The sequence below is a fragment of the Dipodomys merriami genome, unplaced genomic scaffold (genome assembly GCF_024711535.1).
Source record: "Dipodomys merriami isolate MVZ:Mamm:240054 unplaced genomic scaffold, mDipMer1.0.p SCAF_40, whole genome shotgun sequence".
Classification (NCBI taxonomy): domain Eukaryota; kingdom Metazoa; phylum Chordata; class Mammalia; order Rodentia; family Heteromyidae; genus Dipodomys; species Dipodomys merriami.
This window is the reverse complement of record NW_027205604.1, coordinates 8,563,117-8,587,847: the sequence shown is the minus strand read 5'-3', so window position 1 is coordinate 8,587,847 and position 24,731 is coordinate 8,563,117. Positions and strand designations below refer to the sequence as shown.

Genomic DNA, 24,731 nt, shown 5'->3' with positions numbered 1-24,731 from the left:
ATCCAGGGGCGAGGAAACCTTTTCCGGTGTGGGAGCCCACCTTCCTCTCGCGCTGCGCATGTGCAGTCTGCCCCACTGCTATGCTTCGCTTTCCTGCGTCTGAGACTTCTATCACCAGGTAAGGGCATCTTGGAAGGTGAGGTGCTGTTGGCTGGCGCAAACAAAACCCAGAGGGTCCTATGAGTTTTGGGATACGAAAACGGGGAAGAGGCGATGGGTCTCAGCGACTACAATCTCCACGGCCGCGGGCCAGAGTGCACAAAGCAGCAGCTTCCACGGGGAGGGGCCAGAAGCTGGGGAGGAAGACGGGACGAGACCAAGAACTACAAGTCCCAGCATGCACCGTGCGGCACGGCTCCGGAAGAAGCCGGCTGAGCGGCAGGACCGGAGAATTCGGGCCGACCGGAGCGCTCAGCGTGAGGAAGACGGGTGCGGAGCGGCGAACGATCACTGACTTCTAGCACTTCTGATGCCCGCTGTTTCGGGGGGGACTGTAGCATGCTGGAGACGCGCAGCTGTGCCGGTGGCCCGGACCTGCCGGGGCTCCGGAGCGTCCTAGATCGCCGTGAGGATGGACCCGGATGTGACGTCGCCGGGAGGCTGGAGGGAGAGGCGGAGCGTGGCGCAGTGACGTCCTGCCAAGATGGCGGAGAGAGAGTGAAAGAACTGGTTCCTCTGGGCGGCTACCGGTGAGTGCTGACTTCATCCCTGGCCCCGTCTTCGCCTGCTCCAGGTTCCCGGCCGTCCGAAGGCCGGCTCCTCGGAGTTCCAGGGCGGGTCGCGGCGATGGCGGGAAGCTGAGGTGAAGTAGCCCCGGCAATGGCCCCGGCCACAACCTCTGCCGTGGGAATTCGCGGGAGGGAAGCTGGGAGGAGGACAGGGCCGCCGGGGCCGGGAGGGCCTGGCTTCGGTGGTCGCCCTCTGTTGCGGCCTTGCGTGGAGAGCCTGGGTTGGGGGACGTGTGGCCTCCGGGCAGGTGACAAGGGGGTGTGGCCTCCGGACAGGTGACAAGCGTGTCAGGGTGGCCTCCCGGCCGGTGCCAAGGAAACACTAGGGAGATGAAGGGAGAAAAGTTGGCCTCTTCTGAGCAGATGATTAGGGCCCGGGGTGTGACGTCCTCGCTGGTGACGAGGGAGAGGGGTATGTGGTCTCTGGGCAGGTGACAAGGGAGGAGTGAGGTCTCTCCCCTGAGCTGGTGACAAGGGAGGGGGTTGGTCTGTTCGGTGGAGTGTAGCCTGCCCTCAGGGCAGGTGACTGGGGAGAAGGAGGTGTGACCTGTGACCCGTGTTGAGGGAAAGGGTTGGGCAGCCCAGGCCCAGCACCTACTTTCCCGCTTCCCCGCATTCACCTCGTGCTTTGCAGAAACTGCTAGGTGGGAACTCACAGGTTTTAGTGATTTGAGAGGAAGTAGTACTGTGTTCTCACTCCTTTCTGTTCCAGAGAGTCATCTAAGTGGTTTGTTGTCCCTCCTCCCTCTGCCCATCTGCCTACTTACCTTGAAAGTTTGAGAGTTCAACTTAAAAATGTCCACCCTTCAAAGGTGCCTATATGTGCATCTGGTAATTTAAAATAGTATTTACTGAAATGAACTCCAGGAAATGAACAAGAGGGTTTTTCTTTTCTTTGTTGCTTTCTGTTTGTGTTGTTTGTTCGTTTATCTGTCTTTAGGAGGATAATGGAGGGACAAAGGGTGAACAAATGCAGCAGACACTGTGCTACTAGACACAGTGCTACAAGTGAACTGCAACTTGTGGGTGGGGACAGGAGGGAAAAACTGGAAGAGAGGGAGGGGAGGGGTAACATTGTCCCCCCAAAAAATGTACTCTTTACCTAACTTTAAAAATTTTTTTTTAAAAATTATTTTTGTCAGTCATGGGGCTTGAACTCTGGGCCTGGGCACTGTCCCTCAGCTCTTCAGCTGAAGGTGAGAGCTCTACCATTTGAGCTACAGCGCCACTTCCCTCTTTACCTAACTTAACCTAACTTTACATACCTGTAAGCTCTTTGTACATCACCTTTATAATAACTATATATACATACGTGTATATATGTACATCTCTGTGTACACACACACACACACACACACACACACACACACACACACACACACACACACACACACACACACACACACACACACACACACACACACACACACACACACACACACAGCCAGTCCTGGGCCTGGCTGAGCTTTTGCTCAAGGCTAGCACTCTACCACTTAAGCCACAGCACCACTTCCAGCTTTTTCTGTTTATGTGGTACTGAGGAATTGAACCCAGGGCTCCATGCATGCTAGGCAGGCAACTCTACTACTAAGCCACATTCCCAGCCCTACATTTTTTTTTTTTTTTGATTCCACCCTTTTTGCAGCCCACAGAACTGTTTTATTTACTGTCATTTATTGATGTGTCCTGGGGACACATGTCCATGGTGTCCATGGTGAAACAAAAAGAAGAGAGGCACTTGGATTATTTATTTATTTTTATTTTTTGGGCGGTCCGGTCATGGGGCCTGAACTCTGGGCCTGGGCGCTGTCCCTCAGCTCTTCAGCTCAAGGCTAGCACTCTACCACTTGAGCCACAGCGCCACTTCCGGCTTTTTCTTTTTGCTTATGTGGTGCTGAGGAATCAAACCCAGGGCCTCAGGCATGCAAGGCAAGTGCTCTACCACTGAGCCACCTTCCCAGCCCCATGGATTTTTTAAATGATGTGTAGTTGATGATGATTTTTGGAGGGGACAGAATGAAAGCTAACTATTTTTCATGTTATTTCCTTTGTTTTTTCTCCACTTGCTACTCCCCATACCTCAATTGCATTTGATGAAAGCTTGTGATTACTGATGTGCTATTTCTTTATGCCTTTTAGGTCAAGAGTAAACTTGCATTCTGATATCAAAATGCAGTACTCACATCACTGTGAGCATCTTCTACAGAGACTAAACAAGCAGCGGGAAGCTGGTTTTCTTTGTGACTGCACTGTGGTGATTGGAGAATTCCAGTTTAAAGCACATAGGAATGTGCTTGCCTCCTTTAGTGAGTATTTTGGTGCGATCTACAGAAGCACTTCTGAGAACAATGTTTTTCTTGATCAAAGTCAGGTGAAAGCTGATGGATTTCAGAAACTGTTGGAGTTTATATACACAGGAACTTTAAATCTTGACAGGTACAGTATACTTTCTTTTTTGTTCAGTCATAGAAGGTAGTCAAGCTAGAGCCGAGTAGAATTGTATTTTTTTTTTCATTCAGTCTCAGACTTCAAATATTTATACATTGTTTTAATAAACAAGTATCACTGATTTGGGATGACGAAATGTTTGGTAAGCACAAAAAGCACATTGTAAACAGTAAGAGTTGTGACACATTTATTTGCTAAATCAGAGCCTTTGATAACAGTATTGAGAGAACTCCAGTTTGCCATTATGTTTTGATTGTTTCATTCTTCAAGAATTCTCCCTTACACACTCTCTTTCCCTTCCCCCTCTCTCTTTTTGGCTGCATTAATACTGGAGTGTGAACTCAAGACCTCTAGCTTTCTAGGCAGACATTTAACCACTTGAGCCACACCAGTAGGCCTGTTTTCTACTTCTTGTAAAGTGGTTAGAATGAAGATGGAGAAAGAAGGAAAACCCTCTGGGCTCTTAAAAGGATGTTTGCATTGCCAGCCTTAAATAGCTGTTTGTAGAACTCTTCCTGATTTTGATCTAGAGAGTAACTATATTTCAAAATAAATAACAGTGTTTGTTTACTAATAGATATAAAAAAAGAGTTAAGTACCTGAAATTCTGCCACCCACTGATAACCGTTGTTACATAATGCTTGTTAATTCAGAGGTGCTATTGTGCTTCTGACCTTAACAAGTCAGTTCTAAAGAGCCTGATAATGCCACACTGTTTCTTCTCTATATAATGAATCATATAATTAAATTAATAGCAACACATTCTTACTTGCAAGAGGAAAGTAAAGATAGAAGATTAAAGTAAAGAGAAATGGAACCATTTATGACTCTCCTCTTTCCTCCATCTCTTTGGGAAGTGAATTTTCAGATACAGAAGATTGGGACTTTGGAATTAAACTTTACCTGCTAGTCACTGTCTCCTTGAGCCTCTTTAGGCCTCAGTTTCACTCTCTGTTAAAAAACCAAAGAAACAAAAAGATAAAACTAGAAAGAGATGGATCATACCTATAATCCTAGTTACTCAGGCTAAGATCTGGGTATTGGGATTTAAGCCAGCCTGAGCAGGAAAAAAAAAGCTACAAAAACAAAACAAAAAAACTGAAAAATGGAGCTGTGGCTCAAATGGTAAAGTGTCAGCTTTGACTGAAAAAGCTAAAGGGCAGTGCCCAGGCCCTGATTTCAAGCCCTAGTAACTGCACACAAAAAACAAAATTCACAAACAAAAGCCTAGATGGTAATAATTACCTTCATGTTATTGTAAAGATTAAATGGGCTGGGCACTGGTGGCTCAGCCTATAATCCTAGCTGCTCAGGAGGCTGAGATCTGAGGATTGCGATTCAAAGCCAGCCTGGTTGGGAAAGATGGTGAGACTCCTGTTTCCAATAAACCACCAGAAGACTGGAAGTGGCACTGTAGCTCAAGTGTTAGAGCACTCGCCTTGAGCTGAAGAGCTGAGGGACAGCGCCCAGGCCCAGAGTTCAAGCCCCACAACCGGAAAAAAAAAAAAAAAAAAAAGATTAAATGGGAACATACTTGAAAACCTGATGTTGAAATTAACAGTAGTTTCCTTTGGTTAGTTTCTTCATGGAAATTTCTTAGAGAAGAAGTGAAGGGATAAAAAGAAACATCTTGACATTGTGTCACCCACTGATAGTCACTATTTACATTTGGATGTATAATCATACTTTTCCAGTAGATCTCTATAGATGCATGTGTGTACACATTAAGCCAACTCCTCTCCTTTTGTATTGCTGCTGATCATGAGAATGCAGTTCTTTATAAAGCTAGAATCAGGATGTGATTTTTTTTTTGGGGGGGGGAGGGTCCAGTCGTGGGGCCTGAACTCTGGGCCTGGGCGCTGTCCCTCAGCTCTTCAGCTCAAGGCTAGCACTCTACCACTTGAGCCACAGCGCCACTTCCGGCTTTTTTCTTTTTGCTTATGTGGTGCTGAGGAATCGAACCCAGGGCCTCATGCATGCAAGGCAAGTGCTCTACCACTGAGCCACCTTCCCAGCCCCGAATCAGGATGATTTTCAAGCCTTATACAAAGGAAATGTTTGGCTCCAGACATGGCTTAAGTAAGTAGCACACGTCACAGAAGGCCCTGAGTTTTTAATTTTTAGTACCCCTAAAAAAAGAGATGTTTTGGAATTACTTAAAAAATTTTTTTTGATGGTCCTGAGGCTTGAATTTAGGGCCTGGGCTCTGTCCTGGGGCCTCTGTATGCTCAAGGCTAGCCCTCTACCACTTGAGCCACAGTGTCACTTCCCACCTTTTCTGTTTATGTGGTACTGAGAAATTGAACCCAGGGCTTCATACATGCTAGGCAAGCACTCTACCAATAAGCAACATTACCAGACCTACTTTGAAATTTTGATACAGTGAAATATTGAAGTGAGTCAGTCTGTGTAAGTTGATTAAAGAAACAGCACTGTAATAGACTGAACTTGTATGATAAATAATTTAAATATGCTAAATAGCTAATTATGCAAGTACTTCTGATCTAAGAGTATTTATAATATGTAATAGAAAGTAGCCTCAGAACAATGAATTTTAGTTGACTTTGAATTTCATGGGTTTTTCTTTCTCAATGAACCCATTCAGGAAAAAGTCTTACTGATATAAACCCACATCAGTGCATCTTCCTTTGTGCCATCATACAAAGAACCAATGTGAAGAAGAGCCAGGTGTCTTGTTCAAACTTTTTTGGTGCATGTTTTTCCTGGCAAGCTGAATAATTAGTTGTAAAGTACACCCAGGAGAGTAAGAAGACTTATACCAAAATAAAAAGTAACAAAACAAGCAGATTAATAGAAAATTAAATTGGCTTAAAGTCAACATTTTATGATCTTAAAGGCTAAATTTTTCTGGAACCCGGAGTTTTGTGTGTGTTTATATGGGTTTGGAGTGTGGCTTAGTGCCTTCTGCCTGCTAGTCAAGTGCTCTATCACTGAGCTACAACTCCCCTAGTTCATTGATAAGGATTATAATAGATTTCATAGGCATGTTCTGAATATTACTGGAACTAATCCATTAAGGAGTTTAGCATATACCTTGCAATATATAGTGAAATGACCTTCAGTGACTCTTCAAAAGATGAAAACAAGTTTGAAAACACTAAAATGCTTATAAACAAAGATTAGCTAGTGAAATAAAGAAGTGCTGATTGGTTCTCTTAACTGTTAGTGAGATTATAGAGTATGTGTAAAATAGTTTGTGTTACTCTTTCAGTATTGAACAATCAATGTGACTTAATTGTTGGGTGTTTGTGTGTGTGTGTGTGTGTGTGGTATTAAAGGCTATCTAATTTTTTTCTTTTTGTTGGTTATGGGGCTTGAACTCAGAAACTGGATTCTACCACTTTGAGCCACAGTGCCACTGCTGGTAGTTTTTGATACTCAGTGCCACTTTCTGGTGGTTAATTGGACATGAGTCTCATGGAACTGGGCTCAGGTGGCTCACACCTGTAATCCTAGCTACTCAGGAGGCTGAGATCTAAGGATTGTGGTTCAAAGCCAGCCTGAGCAGGAAAGACTGTGAGCCTCTAATCTCAGAAAACTGGAAGTGGCGCTGTAGCTCAAGTAGTAGCGTGCTCACCTGAGCTGAAGAGCTCAGGGACAGGGTCCAGGCCCAGAGTTCAAGCCCCACAACCAATAAAAAAAAAAGAAAAAGTCTCATGGACTCTTCTCCCTGGGCTGGCTTCAAACCAGGATCCTCAGATCTTAGTCTCCTGAGTAGTAGTAGGATTACAGGTGTGAACCATCAGCTCTGGCGTAGCTAAGGCTACCTAATCTTGTTATCTGTTTGGTGGCTTATTTAATAGAACACAAAGTACAGATATAATTTTAGACTATCATCATGGTTAAGTAAAAGCATAAATTTGATGTTCACTATAGGAGTGTCTCGCTTGTTGTATTTTTAAATAACAGTGTAACAAAATCAATAAATGCATAGGATAAAATGTTTTTACATAATGCAGTATATATGTAAAAAAATTTGGTATAAAGTAAGTAAGAGGGCTGGGAAGGAGCTCAGTGGTAGAGTGCTTGCCTTGCATGTATGAGGTTCTGGGTTCAATTCCTCAGCACCACATAAGCAGAAAAATTTGGAAGTGGTGCTGTGGCTCAAGTGGTAGTGTGTGAACCTTTAGCTGAAGAGCTGAGGGACAGCACCCAGGCCCAGAATTCAGGCCCCACAACCAACCAAAAGAAAAAAAGCCAATAAGATTATTTTATTTTATTTTTTATTTTTTTATTTTTTTGGTCCGGTTGTGGGGCCTGAACTCTGGGCCTGGGCGCTGTCCCTCAGCTCTTCAGCTCAAGGCTAGCGCTCTACCACTTGAGCCACAGTGCCACTTCCGGCTTTTTTCTTTTTGCTTATGTGGTGCTGAGGAATCGAACCCAGGGCCTTATGCATGCAAGGCAAGCGCTCTACCACTGAGCCACCTTCCCAGCCCAAGATTATTTTAATATGTTCTTGAGACATTTGCACAATTTCTTTGCAAATACAGAATTAAATTGACTATGAAGATTCAGATTCATGATTTATTTTAAAAATGATAGTGAAAGGCCAATAAAAATAATGTCTTAGGCAGTATTATTTAGAGTTACTTTTAGTTGCTGTGTGATTTAGTTAAGGACTTAGGATAGGTTTTCACAAGAAAATAAAATATTGTAAGCTTGTGGGTGGTTACTAAATTAGCCTGTGAATCTACTTAATCTATAATGAGCTAAAAATAATTGTAATGAAAGAGATTTTAAGAGATATACTAGGTTAAATAAGGAATCACACAGTGGTACTGGAGGAAAGAGGTCAACATGGAGACATACTGGAGGATACTTTTTGAGAGCTTAGAGGCTCATGATGCTAGCTATTTTTAAAATTTCATTACAAATTTTAGCATGCATATAAGAGAAAAGGGGGTTCAATATCACATATCCATTTATGTGTACAGTTTTTTTATTTTTCATTTTTGTTTTTGGTGATATTGGTGTTTAAACTCTACCTCAAGCCTACTAGACAGGCACTGTATCCCTTGAGTTACTTCCTCAGCTCTTTTGCTTTGGTTATTTCTCAAACAGGGTCTCAAGTTTTTTTCTAGAGTCAGCCTGGACCATGATCCTCCTATTTATACTTTTGGTATAGCTGGTATGAACCACCACACTATTTGTTGAGATGGGGTCTTACTATTTCCCAGGCTAAGTTCAAACTGTGGTAACAGGATAACAGAAGTGAGTCAGCTGTGCCTGTCCCCCAAATTTTTGCCCTTTTAAAAAAAATTAATATTATCAACACTACATCACCAGCTATAATTAAATCCCTTTTGTTCTGAAATGAAAAAGGAAGATAGAGATTGTCTTAGACAATCACATATCTGAGGAAAATGGCAGGTGTGGGAAGGTTACTTGAGGAGGGGGCGTATGTGTCTCTGTGTTTGAATCTGTCCTCCAAGTGGCCATTATTAATAATTTTATACATAAGAAAATTAAGACCTGTGATTTTTGCCTTACTGTAATTAGTTCAGCTAGAAATGCCAGAGCCATTTCTGTATTGTAAACTTAGAGAACAGGAACTATTTGATATTTAATATCCCTCCAAGTATAATACACAGTACAATGTGCAATAACTATTGGCTACAATATTGAACAGCATGGATTGTCTTTCTGTATTTTTCTTAACGTGGAAAACTTTCCAGTCCATTTAGGTTGAGTATCACCAAGAAATGGGAGAGATTGGGAGAAAGATTCACACATTCTAAAACCTTGTCTCCCTAACTATGATCCCCAGATCCAGGGCACAGGGTTCACCAGAAATGAAGACACTCCATTTCTTTCACACACTTAATGAATTTGAATCTTCATTTAATAAGATCTTTGAGTGGTTCACATGCACAGAAATGTTTGGGAAGCCCAATTCAAAGCCCTCTCCCAAGGTAGCAGGGGAAACAGTAGGAAAGAATTTTCATTAGACTCTTCCTGTTGCCTATCTAGAAAAAATTGGTTGCTGTCTGAAGAGGCTTCAGGAAAATGAGAGGAAACAGTGAGTTGCTAACAACAATTTATGTGTTCAGTTTCTTTTTAAAACAGCCAGAAAATGTAACATATTTTTCTGTAATAGTTCATTACTGCTATGAATAGGCATTATTTTTTATCTTTTTAGGTTCTGTAAAATTGGAGATATTTGTCTAAACTTTATTCTGACAGAATTTAGTTTTGTACCTTTGTTAAGTTACACCTTGTTTATCCTACTTCATTAGGTCTTTAAAATACATGGAGTCGTATTTTCAGCTCTATTATCAAAAAGTTTTTCTTTGATCAGAATATTGTCATTTAGCCTTTTTTCCTTACAGTTGGAACGTTAAAGAAATTCATCAGGCTGCTGACTATCTCAAAGTGGAAGAGGTGGTAACTAAGTGTAAAATAAAGATGGAAGATTTTGCTTTTATTGCTAATCCCTCTTCTACAGAGATATCCAGTATTACTGGAAACATTGAATTGAATCAACAGTCTTGTCTTCTTACTCTTCAAGATTATAATAATCGGGAGAAATCAGAAGTATCTGCAGATTTAGGTCAGACAAATCCTAAACAAGGGGCTTTAGCAAAGAAGTCATCTCAAACTAAAAAGAAGAAAAAAGTTTTTAATTCCCAGAAAACAGGACAGAATAAAACACTGCAATATTCTGGTGACATTTTAGAGAACACATCTGTTGAATTCCTAGATGCAAGTAAATTGTCCTCATCTGTAGTCGAACAAGTTACCCAAAGAAATGATCGTTCAGAACTTGAATTGACATCAGTTGTGGAAAATACTTCCCCGGCACAAGATACTGTTCAGACTGCTACAGTGAAACGGAAACGTGGAAAATCACAGCCAAATTGTGCTCTGAAAGAACATTCTATGTCTAATATAGCCAGCATCAAGAGTCCTTATGAGGTGGAGAACTCTGGAGAAGATCTGGATCAGAGGTACTCCAAGGCCAAGCCAATGTGTAACACATGTGGGAAAATATTTTCAGAAGCCAGCAGCTTGAGAAGGCACATGAGAATACACAAAGGAGTGAAGCCTTATGTCTGCCACTTGTGTGGAAAAGCATTTACACAGTGTAACCAGCTGAAAACACATGTAAGAACCCACACAGGTAAGACTGGTTTGTGGGGAAGATGTGATTGTTTTATACTCTGTCTAAAATAGTTTCATGGTTTTGTTCTGGGGATTTAACCTAGGACTTGGAACATGATATTGCACTCTACCACTGAGGTAGAACCTCAGCCTAAAATACTGTTATTTGTTTTGTTTTGTTGGTCATGGGGCTTGAACTCAGGGTGTAGGCACTGTTTTTTAGGGTTTTTTTTGCTCAAGATTAGTATTCTACCACTTTGAGCCACACCTCTACTTCTGGGGGTGATTAATTGGAAATAAGAGTCTTATATGGACTTTCCTGTCCAATGCTGACTTCAAACCGTGACCCTCAGATCTCAGCCTCCTGAGTAGCTAGGATAACAGGCGTGAGCCATGAGTGCCAGGCCCTAAAATGCTGTTGTTGTTTTTATAGAGTTTGGTAGCACATGCTGTTGACTACTTATGACCAAAATTTGCCATTCTTTTATTCATAAAAGTATTTCAGCATTAGACACTTGAAAATTTGTGATTACAAACCAAATATTAAAGGCTGAGGTATTGTTCATTGTTATGCAGATCCTAATGCATTGCTCCTTTATATCTTATATTTTCTCTCAAAGTATGTGTAAGCTTTCTAAGTATTTAACAGATTAGTTATAAGAGAAAATATAATTACAACTCAGGCCAATTTTCAGTAATATTAACATTTCTTATTACATGCTTCTTCAGCTGTTGGTTTCTAAATTATACATAACTTCTTTTCTCAGCTTCTGTAGTTTTATTTTACATGTTCTTTTATTTTACACGTTCTTTTTTATTTTACAGAGTTTGAACACCCATAGGTACACTTAAGATCTATGTTTTTAGATGCAATACATTTTTTTAAATCATTGGTTACTTTTTTTTTTTGGTCGGTCGTGGGGCTTGAAATCTGGGCTTGGGCACTGTCCCTGTGCTCTTCAGCTCAAGGTGAGCACTTTACCGCTTGAGCCACAGCATCACTTTGGGTTTTCTAGTGGTTTATTGGTGATAAGAGTCTCACGGACTTTCCTGCCCGGGCTGGCTTTGAACTGCGATCCTCAGATCTCAGCCTCCTGCGTAACTAGGATTAAAGGTGTGAGCCACCGGTGCCTGGCTATTGGTTACTTTTTACTATTATAAATTGAGAAACAATTTCTCTTAAGTCTACTGTTTTCAGATAGTCTAGATATAGATCTTGTTTGCAGTTGTTCCTAGCACTTAGCATTTTCTGAATATCCAAACTGGTACTATTGATGACCACTTTTGAAAACCTATTTGCCTTTAGCAATTGAAACAGAATTTTTCCTCCTTAATACAAAATTTCTTGTTTGTTAGGTGAGCGGCCATACAAATGTGAGTTATGTGATAAAGGATTCGCTCAGAAATGCCAGCTTGTCTTCCACAGTCGTATGCACCATGGGGAAGAAAAACCCTATCAATGTGATGTTTGCAATTTGCAATTTGCAACTTCTAGTAATCTCAAGATTCATGCAAGGTAAACAAAAATGAGCCATTTGACCTTTAAGTTTGTTAATCATCATAGTCTTCTGAACATGCTACTGTATCTGAATTCAGGATAGTAGAGTGCTGTATTCTTAGCACGTTCAAGGAAACTGCAAGCCACAGCATTTGGAGGGGAATAAGCAAGCAAGAGATGGGGAAAACTGGAAAATAAGACCATAATGGCAATAGGGTGCTTGGATGGGACAAGGGGTTTTTTTTGTTGTTGTTGTTGGCAGTTGTGAAGCTTTTCCTGTTAAGATTGAGAAATAAGTGATATGATCTCATTTGCATTTTAAGATGCTCATTTGTTCTGGCTGCTTTATTAGGAAAAGGCGTTAGAATTGTCAGAGTGGAAGTAGGGTAGCCAGTTAGAAATCAATGGGTAAAACCTAAGTGCAAGTGGCCTGATGGTTCAGGCATGGATGATAAGTAATAGACAGGTTCTGGATACGTTGGAGAGGTAGAACTAACACTGACAGATTGCTTGTGGAACTGAATGAAAGAATAAAATAGTGATTTCAAGCTTCAGGGCCTGAAGAATTTGAAAACATAGAATTACCATATCCTGAGACAGAGATTTGTGGGTAGAGCCATTTTAGGTTGAAAGGTATGATTTTATGCAATGATCAACATGTCCTCTATGTCTTGATGTCTTACTTTCTGTTGCTATGTCTAATTACCTGAGAAAATCAACTGAAAGTAGGAAACATTTATGTTGTCTCACAGTTTCACAGGTTTTAGTCAGTTCATCAGTTGGCTTTGCTGTTTCTGGACCTCTGGTAAGGCGCAGAGTATTGTAGTGGAGAGGACCTAGTAGAGTGAGCTGCTTAACCTTGGGGGCCATAGAGCGAGAGAGCGAGAGAGAGAGCAAGAGAGAGGGGGGGGATTGTGGGGGGGGGAGGGAGAAAAGGCTAACCTCAGGACAGACTCCAAGGGCACAACTAGATCCTATCTTCTAATTTTCTGGCACTTCCTAATAGCCCATCTGATTATAAACCCATCCACGGATGGGTTCTGAGTTCTGAGTGTGTAACTCAGAAGTAAAGCAACTTCCTAGCAAATGCACGGTCCTGCCTTCAAACCACAGTCACACACACACACACACACACACACACACACACACACACACACACACACACACACACACACACACACACACACACACACACACACACACACACACACACACACACACACACACACACACACACACACACACACACACACACACACACACACACACACACAGCCTTCAAACCACAGTAACACACACACACACACACTAATTTTTTTTTTTTAATTTTATTTTATTTTATTTGAGAACATACTGTACAGAGGGGTTACAATTACATTGGCAGGATAATGCATACATTTCTTACCAAGCATTGCAGCCTCCTCCTTTGTTTACCCTTCACCTCCCTTCCCAGCCTCCCCCCTCCCCCCCACCCAATCATACCCCCCCCCACACTGACATTGTAAAGCTTGCTTTGACATGACATTTTGTAATTCTCCTTGTTGCAACAGGTCCACCTGAATCCTTAAACGACTTGTTTGTCCCCATCTCCTCCACATGTTATACTGACATCAAATAAAGTGAAAGCGGGGGTTACACTGTGGGGGAGGAACATACAAAGCAACAAAGAAATAATCTTATAAATGAGTTAGAAACACATGCATGAAAGAAACGAAAACATTAAAATACATATTTAAGGGTTCGTTTTCCTAACATCACATTATCTGACCTTTTCCGCTTGACTCATACCTATACTAGATATTACAAATAAGGGAAACCATGGGACCTATGTTTCTTTGGGCCTGGCTTACTTCACTTAATATAATTTTTTCCAAGCCTTTCCATTTCCTAACAAATGGGGAAATGTCATTCTTTCTGATGGAGGCATAGAATTCCGTTGTGTATATATACCACATTTTCTTGATCCATTCATCTACTGAGGGGCATCTGGGTTGGTTCCATAGCTTAGCTATGGTAAATAATGCTGCAATAAACATAGTTGTGCTAGTAGCTTTAGTGTGGTCTTGTTTGTAAACATTTGGGTAAATGCCCAAAAGTGCGATTGCTGGATCATAGGGGAGATCTATGTGAAGTCTTTTGAGGAACCTCCATACTGCTTTCCAAAGTGGTTGAACAAGTTTACATTCCCACCAACAATGAAGTAAGGTTCCTTTCTGTCCACATCCCCTCCAGCATCTGTTGTTGTTAGAGTTCTTGATTTTTGCTGTTCTAACTGGAGTGAGGTGATATCTCAATGTTGTTTTGATTTGCATTTCTTTTATGGCTAGGGATGTTGAACATTTCTTCATGTGTCTATTGGCCATCCTTCTTTCTTCTTCAGAGAAGCTTCTCTTTAAGTCTTTTGCCCACTTATTTATTGGGCAGTTGTTTCTTTGAGGATTTGTTGTTGGGTGGTTTAATTTTTTGAGTTCCAAGTATATTTTAGATATGAGACCCTTGTCCGTTGTATGGCTAGTAAAGATCTTCTCCCAATCGGTGGGCTTTCTATTGATCTTGCTAGCTATGTCATTTGCCCTGCAGAAGCTCTGCAACCTTATGCAATCCCATTTGTCCAACCTTTCTTTGATTTGTTGTGTTTCCGGGTCTCTGTTCAGAAAATTTCGGCCTGAGTCAAGGGTTTCTCCTATTCCATCCTGTAATGTTTTCAGAGTGTCTGCTTTGAGTTCAAGGTCTTTGATCCATTTGGAGTTGATTCTGGTGCAGGGTGATATATAAGGATCTAGCTTTAGTTTTCTACATGTAGTTAACCAATTTTGCCAGCACCATTTACTGAAGAGGCTGTCTTTCTTCCATTCTATTGTTTTAGCTTCCTTATCGAAGATTAGATGGCTATAGGTCTGTAGGTTCATTTCTGGGTTTTCAATTCTATTCCATTGGTCCTGAGGTCTGTTCTTATGCCAATACCAAGCTGTTTTGATTACTATGGCTTTATAGTAGAGTTTGAAATTTGGTATTGATATTCCTCCAGGGGTGTTCTTTCCGTTGAGCGTTTTTGCTATTCGGGGTCTTTTATTGTTCCATATGAATTTTTGGATTGCCTCTTCTATTTCCTTGAAGAATGAGGGTGGAATTTTGATAGGTATCACGTTGAATTTGTAGATAGCCTTGGGAAGTATTGCCATTTTCACGATGTTAATCTTGCCAATCCAGGAGCATGGGAGGTTTTGCCATTTTTTAAGTTCTGTGTTGATTTCCTTTTTCAAGATTTTAAAGTTTTCATCGTAGAGGTCCTTCACTTCTTTAGTTAAGTTAATTCCTAGGTATTTTATTTTTTGTGGGGCTATTACAAATGGAGTTGCTTTCCTAATTTCAGCCACACTTTTCTCATTGTTGGCATACAGAAAAGCCATTGATTTTTGGGGGTTAATTTTATAACCTGCTACTTTGCCAAAGTTTTGAATCAGCTTGAGTAATTTGGGAGTGGAGTCTATGGGATTCTTTAAATACAAGATCATGTCATCTGCAAAGAGGGAGAGTTTTATTTCCGGTTGTGGGGTCTGAACTCTGGGCCTGGGCGCTGTCCCTCAGCTCTTCAGCTCAAGGCTAGCGCTCTACCACTTGAGCCACAGCGCCACTTCCGGCTTTTTTCTTTTTGCTTAAGTGGTGCTGAGGAATCGAACCCAGGGCCTCATGCATGTGAGGCAAGCACTCTACCACTGAGCCACCTTCCCAGCCCCAACACACACTAATTTTTAAAAAAAAAAGTACTTTCCATAGGGACAATAGGAAAGATGTCCTGAGGGCACCTCAGGAATTGGCGAGATCTTATCCATCACATGCTCAGGGGTGGAAAAATGTAAATTTACTTTGAAAAGAGAGTGTTAGGCACCCAAGGCAGGGCTCTGGGATTCTTTACTCATTTTCACAGTTGTAGCACTGCTCAAAAATCCAAGTCCAAAGTCTCTTCTAAAACTGTACATACACTAGTTGTGAACACCTGTAAAAATGAATAATTTACTTACTTCCACGGTACAATGGCACAGGGTAAGGATTTTCATTTTAAATGGGATGAATAGAATATCAAGGTAGGACCAAAGATGGAAACCCTTCATGTCCAGTATGTGAGATTCCAACACTGTCTACTGCCTGCCCTTTTGGCTTTACCTGGAAGTGTGGGTGGAACTCTTTATGACCCCACAACTTCACATGCTCTGAAAACTAGCACTAAATGGACTCTGCCAAAGTCTGCCACCAGTGGGAGCAGATGCTAGTTACTGATTTTCAATTTTTCAGAGAGAAATAGGAAGCAGAATGTCACCTGAGAGGAAGTGCTAGCAATTTGAGGAAGGATTTTTTGACAGATGAGCATGAATAGACAATAGCAGTTGTAGTATCAGCTATTCACTGGTAAAATAGAAAAGATTTTGGCAAAACTTCAGTTTAACTCATCTCGGGGTTTGTTGTTCTTAGGTTTTTTTGTTTTTTTGTTTTTTTTTTTTTTGGTGCCAGTATTGGGGCTTGAACTCAGGCACTGTCCCTTATCCCTTAGCTTTTCCTCTCAAGGTTGGTGACCTGTCACTTGAGCCACAGCTCTATTTCTGGCTTTTTAATGATTAATTGGAGATAAGAATCTCACAGGCCCGAGGTGGGTGGCTCACGCCTTTAATCCTAGCTACTCAGGCTGAGATCTGAAGATCATGGTTCAGAGCCAGCCTGAGCAGGAAAGTCTATGAGACTCTTATCTCCAATTAACCATCAGAAAACCAGAAGTGGCACTCTGGCTCAAGTGGTAGAGCACTCAGGGACAGCACCCAGGCCCAGAGTTTAAGTCCTATGACTGACCAAAAACAAAAAAAGAATCTCACAGACTTTTCTACCTGTGCTGGCTTCAAACTGCAATCCTCAGATCTGGGCTACCTAGGTAGCTAGGATTGTAGGTGTGAGCACCGGCACCCAGCTAGAACTAATGTATTGACAATAAAACATAGAAACAACTTCATCTTATTTTAAACTGAAAAGATAAGGTTTAATAAAATGCTATGAAAAACACTTTCTGTAGAATAACCTCCAGATTGTTTTGCTTACCAGACTATGACCATCTGTATTTATTTACTGATAGGAAGCACAGTGGAGAGAAGCCATATGTTTGTGACAGATGTGGACAGAGATTTGCCCAAGCCAGCACACTGACCTATCATGTCCGCAGACATACTGGAGAAAAACCTTATGTATGTGACACCTGTGGGAAGGCATTTGCTGTCTCTAGTTCTCTTATCACTCATTCTCGAAAACATACAGGTAAGAGTTTACCATGGAGAAGCCAATTGAAGTAAAGAAAGTTGTAAATAAAAGCAGAACTGGATCTTTACAGAAGGTAGATTATTGACTTTTGAGGTTAAATATGTTTGTACTTTTTAAAGCTGTCTATGGTTTTCACATAAATATTAGATGCAAAAACTGACTTGTTTTCTAGAGTACAAGGTAGGTAAAAAAATTTCATTATGTAACTTGTATACATTAAAATTAGATAATTTTGCTACTGTGTACATTGCAGTTAAGACTTGATTTAGGATTTTAGGAAACCTTAGCCTCTTGAGAATTTATTTCCTTTGGGTACAATTGTAGACTGAAATTTAAAGGTGGATGATGCATTCCGGTGAAAAATTGACTTTGTAATTTATTATGACCTTTCCTGCACAGACATTCCAAAGGCTTGCAACTTAGATGAGTCAGTGTAAATGATCAGGTTTGAAGCAAACCTGAGTCTTTTTTTTTTTTTTTGGTAGGGTAGACTTTTAAAATTATAATATTCCTTAAATGTTCATTTTCTCCTTTAATAGTGCAGCAGATAGCAAGATTTGAAATACGGGGTCTTGGGGTTAGGAGGGAAAAACTGGGAGAGAGTAAGGGAAGAAGTATAACCATAACTCCTCTGTACACCACTTTTATATAATACATTTTTTTTTAAGATATAAAATATGGGTTAATGAATTTAATGTGCTCTTAGTCATATAAAAATTCATTGCCCAGGTCACCTCTACGAGAAGAGACTTTCAGGAATTTAATTTTAGTCTATGAAAAGTTTCCGGTTATAAACAGTATACTCACTCATTTAAGATGGATCACTTGAGAATACCTCTAAAATACAGTAGAATTTTCAATTTAAGTATATTTTAAATAGCTTACTTTAGTTTATCTGTATGATATTATATTGGTATAGTACACCACTTGGATATCTTTTATTTTCCATCTAGGTGAAAAACCATACATATGTGGTATTTGTGGGAAAAGTTTTATTTCCTCAGGAGAGCTCAACAAACACTTTCGATCCCATACAGGTCTGTGTTTAGGGAGAACGTATTATTTTTTGTTCTCTCTTAATTTCCTTTTATGTAAACCTTGGCTTTGAAACCATAATGGACTATATGGTATCTAGTCATAACTTATATGTACTAGTATTTTACTGTGTAATATCAACTTTTTATTTGCTTATTTTGTTGTTTTTATTTTTTATTTCAAGTACAAGTTACATTTGGTCAAGAATTGTGTAGCTATTCTAAAAAAAGTAACAGTTTTTTAAACAATTTGGATCAAACTAGAGATATATCAAGAAATGAAAAGGAATAGTTGGGTATGATGGCTCTTACCTATAATGCCAGTTACTTGGGTGGTAGATCAGGATGATTGAGGTTTAAAGCCAGGCGGATCAAAAAGTTAGCAAGACGCCTTCTCAGTCAACAAGTTGGATTTGGCAACTCATGCTTGTGGTCACAGCTTCAAGAGAAGCCTCTGTAGGATGATTATAGTTACAGGCCGGCCCCAGGTAAAAATGCAAGACCCAATCTGAAAAGTTTAAGCAGAAAAGCTGAGGACACAGCTCAAATTGTAGAGTACCTGTCTGACAAGCATGAAACCCTGAGTTCAAATCCTAGTGCTACAAAGGAAAAAGAATGGAATGGAAAGGAAAAGATAATATTAACCTACCTTTGCTTTCCTCCTTTCTTTCCTTCCTTCCTTCCTTCCTTCCTTCCTGGTTTTTTTTTGGGGGGGGAGGGGTCATCAGTTGTAGGGCTTGAACTTAGGGCCTGAGTGCTTTCCTTGAGCTTTTTCACTCAAGGATAGTGCTCTGCCACTTTGAGCCACAGCACCACTTCTGGTTTTCTGGCAGTTAATGGAGATAAGAGTCTCATGGACTTTCCTGCCCAGGCTGGCTTTGAACCATGATCCTCAGATCTCAGCCTCCTGAGTAGCTAGGATTATAGGTGTGAGCCACCAGTCCCTGGCCCAACATCAACTTTTCTTATTAAACTTTTTATTTTCACCTGGCAACTTTTGCATTCTCATGCTCCTTGGTTCTTCAGCATTTTTTGTTTTGTTTTGTTTTGTTTTTCCCCAGTGCTAGGGGTCAAAACCAGAGCCTTATGTATTTTAGGCACAATATTCTATTACTTAGCTATATCCCTAGCCAGAGTAGTTTTTAGTTAAAAAAATTATATTGTAGCATGTCATTTTTAAAGGATTTTCTAATTTGTAAGATACCTAAAGGCAGAAGCTAGATATATATATATATATATATATATATATATATATATATATATATATATATATATATATTTTTTTTTTTTTTTTTTTTTGTCGGTCGTGGGGCTTGAACTCTGGGCCTGGGCGCTGTCCCGCAGCTCTTCAGCTCAAGGCGAGCACTCTACCACTTGAGCTACAGCGCCACTTCCGGCTTTCTGGTGGTTTATTGGAGATAGGAGTCTCACCGTCTCTCCTGCCCGGGCTGGCTTTGAACCGCGATCCTCAGATCTCAGCCTCCTGAGTAGCTAGGATTACAGGCGTGAGCCACCAGCGCCCGGCTATATATATATTTTTTTAAGTTGGTCATGGGGCTTGAACTCTGGGCCTGGGAGCTGTCGCTGAGCTCTTCAGTTCAAGGCAAGTGCTCTACCACTTGAGCCACAGTGCCACTTCTGGTTTTCTGGTGGTTAATTGGGGATAAGAGTCTCACAGACTCCTATCACAGACTCTTCCTGCCTGGGCTGGCTTTGAACCTCAATCCTCAGATCTCAGTCTCCGGAGTAGCTAGGATTACAGGCGTGAGCCACCAGCACCTGGCTTAAAATCATATATTTTTTTCTAGCTCTTTTAGCCAGGGTCTGGGCATAATTGATACCCAATAAGTATCTGATACAAATAAGAGAAGGTTTCTTTGGAGTTTGTAAATTTCAAAACATGAAATTGAACATTTTCCCTGAAATTGGGATGTGCTTTCTATAGAGGAACGAGCACCTATATGAACAGGACTTCTCATTTCACTATGTTTAATCAAGTAATAAAAATGTGAGTTTGAAACCAAATTTAAATAATACAATTTTTGCTTCATGTTCATAAACACTGATATTTTGCCTTGGCCAACAGCTTTTAAAATTAAGTTTTAAACTTTTTAACTTGTTTTTCAGGAGAAAGACCATTTATCTGCGAGTTGTGTGGAAATTCTTACACAGATATTAAAAATTTAAAGAAGCATAAAACAAAGGTCCATTCTGGTAAATCTCTATATATTTTTAAAAATGTATTACTATCATTCATGCCATTTGAACTGTAAGTGTTGAAGTGTAAAATTCGAACAATTTGCATTTTGTGTCTGTGTTTTATTTTTTTTTTTCCTTTTTTGGTTGTGGGGCTTGAACTTAGGAACTGAGCTCTGTCCCTGAGCTCTTTTGCTCAGGCTAACACTGTACCATTTTGAGCCATAGTACCACTTCCCATTTTCTGGTGGTTAATTGGAGATAAGTTTCATGGACTTTCCTGCCTGGGTTGGCTTTGAACCACCATCTTCAGATTTCAGCCTCCTGAGTAGCTAGGATTAACAGGTTTGAGCCACCAGTATGCAGTGTGTATCTATATTTTCAAACTGGACATACACAAACAGCTTCACTTTTTTTTTTTGGCTAGGCTAGCACTCTACCACCTGAGCCGTGGCATCACATTCAGCCTTTTCTGTTTATGTGGTAGTGAAGAGTAGAACCCAGGGCTAATAATCTATTCCTTTTTTTAAAAACATCACATGTACAAGTGTGGTGGTGCACATATGTAATCTCATTCCTCAGTTGGCAGAGGTAAGAGGATTGAACCATATACCTTAGTCCTTATAGGTTTTTTTTTATTCTTATTGTTGGTCATGAGGCTTGAACTCCAGGCATGGGAGCTGCCCCTCAGCTCTTCAGCTCAAGGCTAGCACTCTACCACTTGAGCCATAACGCCATTTGGTTTTCTGAGTGGTTAATTGGAGATAAGAGTCTCATGGACTTTGCTGTCCAGGCTGGCTTTGAACTACAATCGTCAGATCTCACCTCCTGAGTAGCCAGAATTACACACATGAGCCACTGATACTTGGCTTTGAGAATTAGAATTTTACTAAAGCAAATACGTGTTTTATTTTTCTGCTTTTGTTTTTATTAACATATAATAGTATGAAAAGGAGAATTTCATCCGCATATTTCTATGCATGTGTACAATGTAACAAGTATAATGAAGTCATGTGAACACTTTGGAGTTACAGGAACAAATAAAGCTAGTGGAAACTGAACATTTCATCTTCAGTTATGATAATTTCTTCCTGCAGTACAGAAGAATTTCTCACCCTAGAGATAAGTTCCTACTTCTGAACTTGAATTCATAGATTACTGGTGGCTATTTATAAAAATATCCAATGAACAAATAGTATTCATTTGATCTATCACTGTTCAGTACTTTGAAGGACTTAGGAAAGTATAAATATTTATACTAGTTGAAGATTTAATGTTTAATAGCAGTGGTGCCACAGAGTAGAGCATGAAATTTGACAAGAATGCGCTAGATAAAAAGTTCACTCTGGGGGCTGGGAAGTTGGCTCAGTGGTAGAGCGCTTGCCTTGCATGCCTGAGGCCCTGGGTTCGATTCCCAGCACCACATAAGCAAAAAGAAAAAAAAAAGCTGGAAGTGGCGCTTTGGCTCAAGTGGTAGAGCACTAGCCTTGAGCTGAAGAGCTGAGGGACAGTGCCCAGGCCCAGAGTTCAGGCCCCACGACCGGACCCAAAAAAAAAAAAAAAGTTCACTCTGGTCTGGAATAATTTATTTTTATGATGGAATTGGTGAGTGAACCCATCCTTGAGACCCAGATTATCCTAGGCATATCAGTAAAAGAAACAGCTTACACTAAGGTTGTGGAGGTTGGAATGTAATTTCAGAGACCTGTGAGTAGATTAGTCTACTTCAGATGTTTTATTTTTAAAGATAATATAACAACATTTTCCCTCTTCTATTTCAGGTGCAGATAAAAATCTAGATTCCAGTGCTGAGGATCACACTTTGAGTGAACAAGATTCCATACAAAAAAGTCCTGTGTCAGAAACTATAGATGTGAAGCCTTTTGATATGACTTTACCATTAGCTCTTCCACTTGGGACGGAGGACCAGCACATGCTTCTTCCTGTCACAGATAACCAGTCTCCTACATCAGATACATTGCTGAGGTCTGCTGTGAATGGGTATTCAGAGCCACAGTTGATTTTTCTACAACAGTTATACTGACTTTGTGAGGAACGGGGAATTGCTAACACATGGTCTGGTGGTATACATAAACATCTCTGGATATATATATGTGTATATATATATATGTATATATATATATATATGTATATATATGTATATATACATATATTAACTTCCATTCATTTGCATTATGATCTTTTTTTTTTTTCATTCACCGAAGTAAAAACAGCTGAGGCTGCATTCTAACTGCAGTGCTGGTTTTGATTTTTGGCTTTTACAGCTAAACAGTACAGTTTTTTAAGGAATGAATTATACCATGGTAGCACTATTTTGGGTGAATAACTTCTCTTTTAAAGCTGCCTTAACTGGGTTTTTACTTTGCATTTTAGAATTGCCCTTCAATTACTGAAGTAGAATCTCAGCTTATATAGTTCTGTGGGATTTTTTTTTTTTTTTGTCTCCATCTGTGTTGCTGTCTGTAAGTCTCATAGGCCAATGCATAAACTATGGGGACAAAATTTGACATTTCTGTGAAAATTTAGGTACTGAAAACAATAGTGCTATTTGTCTTATCAGTATATTCCTTTAGAAGTAACTTTTCTAAATGAAACCAAAAGAAATGCTTCCCTAGAAAACTGTATATAAAGTTTTGCTCATTTAGACCTCAGTATTCTGGAGAAAAAACAGTGGTCAGTCGGGTCAGTATTTTTTATTTTAGTTATTTGAGACTATATTTTTAAAATAGATACTTGGTGTTTTTATCTAGTCAAAAGACAGTTTCAAAATTTGATTCAGTTTATATTTTATTAGGTTTGTAGATTATTGGAAATGAGGAATATATACCAAGTTTTGAAAATTTTTTGATAAGCCTATCATATCTATTATGCACTTTTAAAAACAAATTCTAAGGGGAGTTTTTCTAAATAGAAAATGCATACTAGAAATCACTTGTCTCCTAAATTTAATACGTTATGTTGCATAGTCAGAAAACTTGTCCAACATGCCTGGAGACTTGGGTTTAATCCCCAGCATGGGAAAGCAAACAAAAAATGAAATAGAGAGTTAAGAAACTAACTTAATTTTTATTATTAAGCATTTTATACTTGAGTTTTCTATACACTTTGGGTTTTTAAATTTTGTAACTAAACTACAACTTTTAGTTTCACGGGGCCCTTTTCCTTCCAAGGGAACATAGGAAACTTAATGGTATCCTGATACCACTACTCTTCCCACATACTAATTTATTTCACTGCTTCGTCTTTAGCCATTAATTACCATGTTTCGTACAGTTTTCATAATGCTGATCAGACACCATGGTGACATTTCTACAATAGTTGTGGCTTATTTATTTTTGAGTTTTAAACTATATAATAAATTTAATGTGTTTATTGCTGTATTTCTTTAATTACAATTTTCTGTATTTGGCAGTCGAAGTCATAGGAGCCAGTTAGAAGAAACAAAACATTAATTTTGTAAATTGGAGAGATCTTTCACCTCAGCACATGTAACATTTTCCTGCTCACAGCTGGGTGTTCTACCACTTGAGCCATACCTCCAGCCAACACACTGCACTTTTGTTGTTGGGGCTTGAAATCTGGGTCTGGGTGCTGTCCCTCAGCTCTTCAGCTCAAGGCTAGCGCTCTACCACTTGAGCCACAGCACCATTTCTAGCTTTTTCTGTTTGTGTGGTGCTGAGGAATCAAAACCAGGGCCTTGTGCATACAAGGCAAACATTCTGCCACTGAGCCATCTTCCCAGCCCACACAGAGTGCTTTTGTAATAAATTGTCACCAGTATAGTTGACTTGAAGAGAGTTGGAAATACCACCTTTGTATAGTACAGACAATAGAATTGCACAATTAAGAAAGGTATACATGTGTAGTTAGTTAAGATACTGGGTTAAAGTTTGTTAAATGTTCAGGCTAATTTACTCTGGCTTAAAAATCCAAAGGAACTTACTGGAATGTAAAGATAACTAATAGACTAAACTTAAAAAAAAAAAAAAGTCTTATCAAAATGAGCCAGGCACCAGTAGCTTACTCCTGTAATCCTAGCCACTCAGGCTGAGATCTGAAGATCACAGTTCGAAGCTGGTCAGAGCAGAAAAGTCCTCCTGAGGACTCATCTCCAGAACTGTGGCTCAAGTGTTAGAATGCTATCTTGGAGCACAAAGAGGCTTAGGGATAGCACCCAAGCTATCCAAGCCAATTTCAAGGCTCACAACCACTACCACCACCAACAAAAATATGTATCAGAATGGAAACTTAAATAATACAGTCAAAAAAACCTTTTTAAAATACTGCTACATAGGAGTGCTGGCACATGTCTATGATGCTAGCACATGGGAGGCTAACACAGGAAGATGAGCACTTAAAGCCAACTTGGCATCGTAGATGTCT

At 40.1% G+C, this 24,731-nt stretch overlaps 1 protein-coding gene across 2 annotated transcripts; it reads left to right on the top strand.

Moving 5' to 3' along the window:
• On the top strand, positions 1–23,728 carry Mynn (myoneurin). Of its 2 annotated transcripts, XM_069991918.1 has the most exons (8): positions 1–689; positions 2,868–3,164; positions 9,527–10,317; positions 11,655–11,814; positions 16,916–17,094; positions 18,051–18,134; positions 20,259–20,345; positions 22,109–23,728. In XM_069991918.1, exons 1-8 carry the CDS (start codon positions 499–501, stop codon positions 22,369–22,371), a joined length of 2,052 nt encoding a protein of 683 aa, XP_069848019.1. In that variant the 5' UTR covers positions 1–498; the 3' UTR covers positions 22,372–23,728. The 2 variants fall into 2 exon arrangements, with proteins under 2 accessions (XP_069848019.1, XP_069848020.1); XM_069991919.1 differs by lacking the exon at positions 18,051–18,134.
• Positions 23,729–24,731: the final 1,003 nt, after the last annotated feature.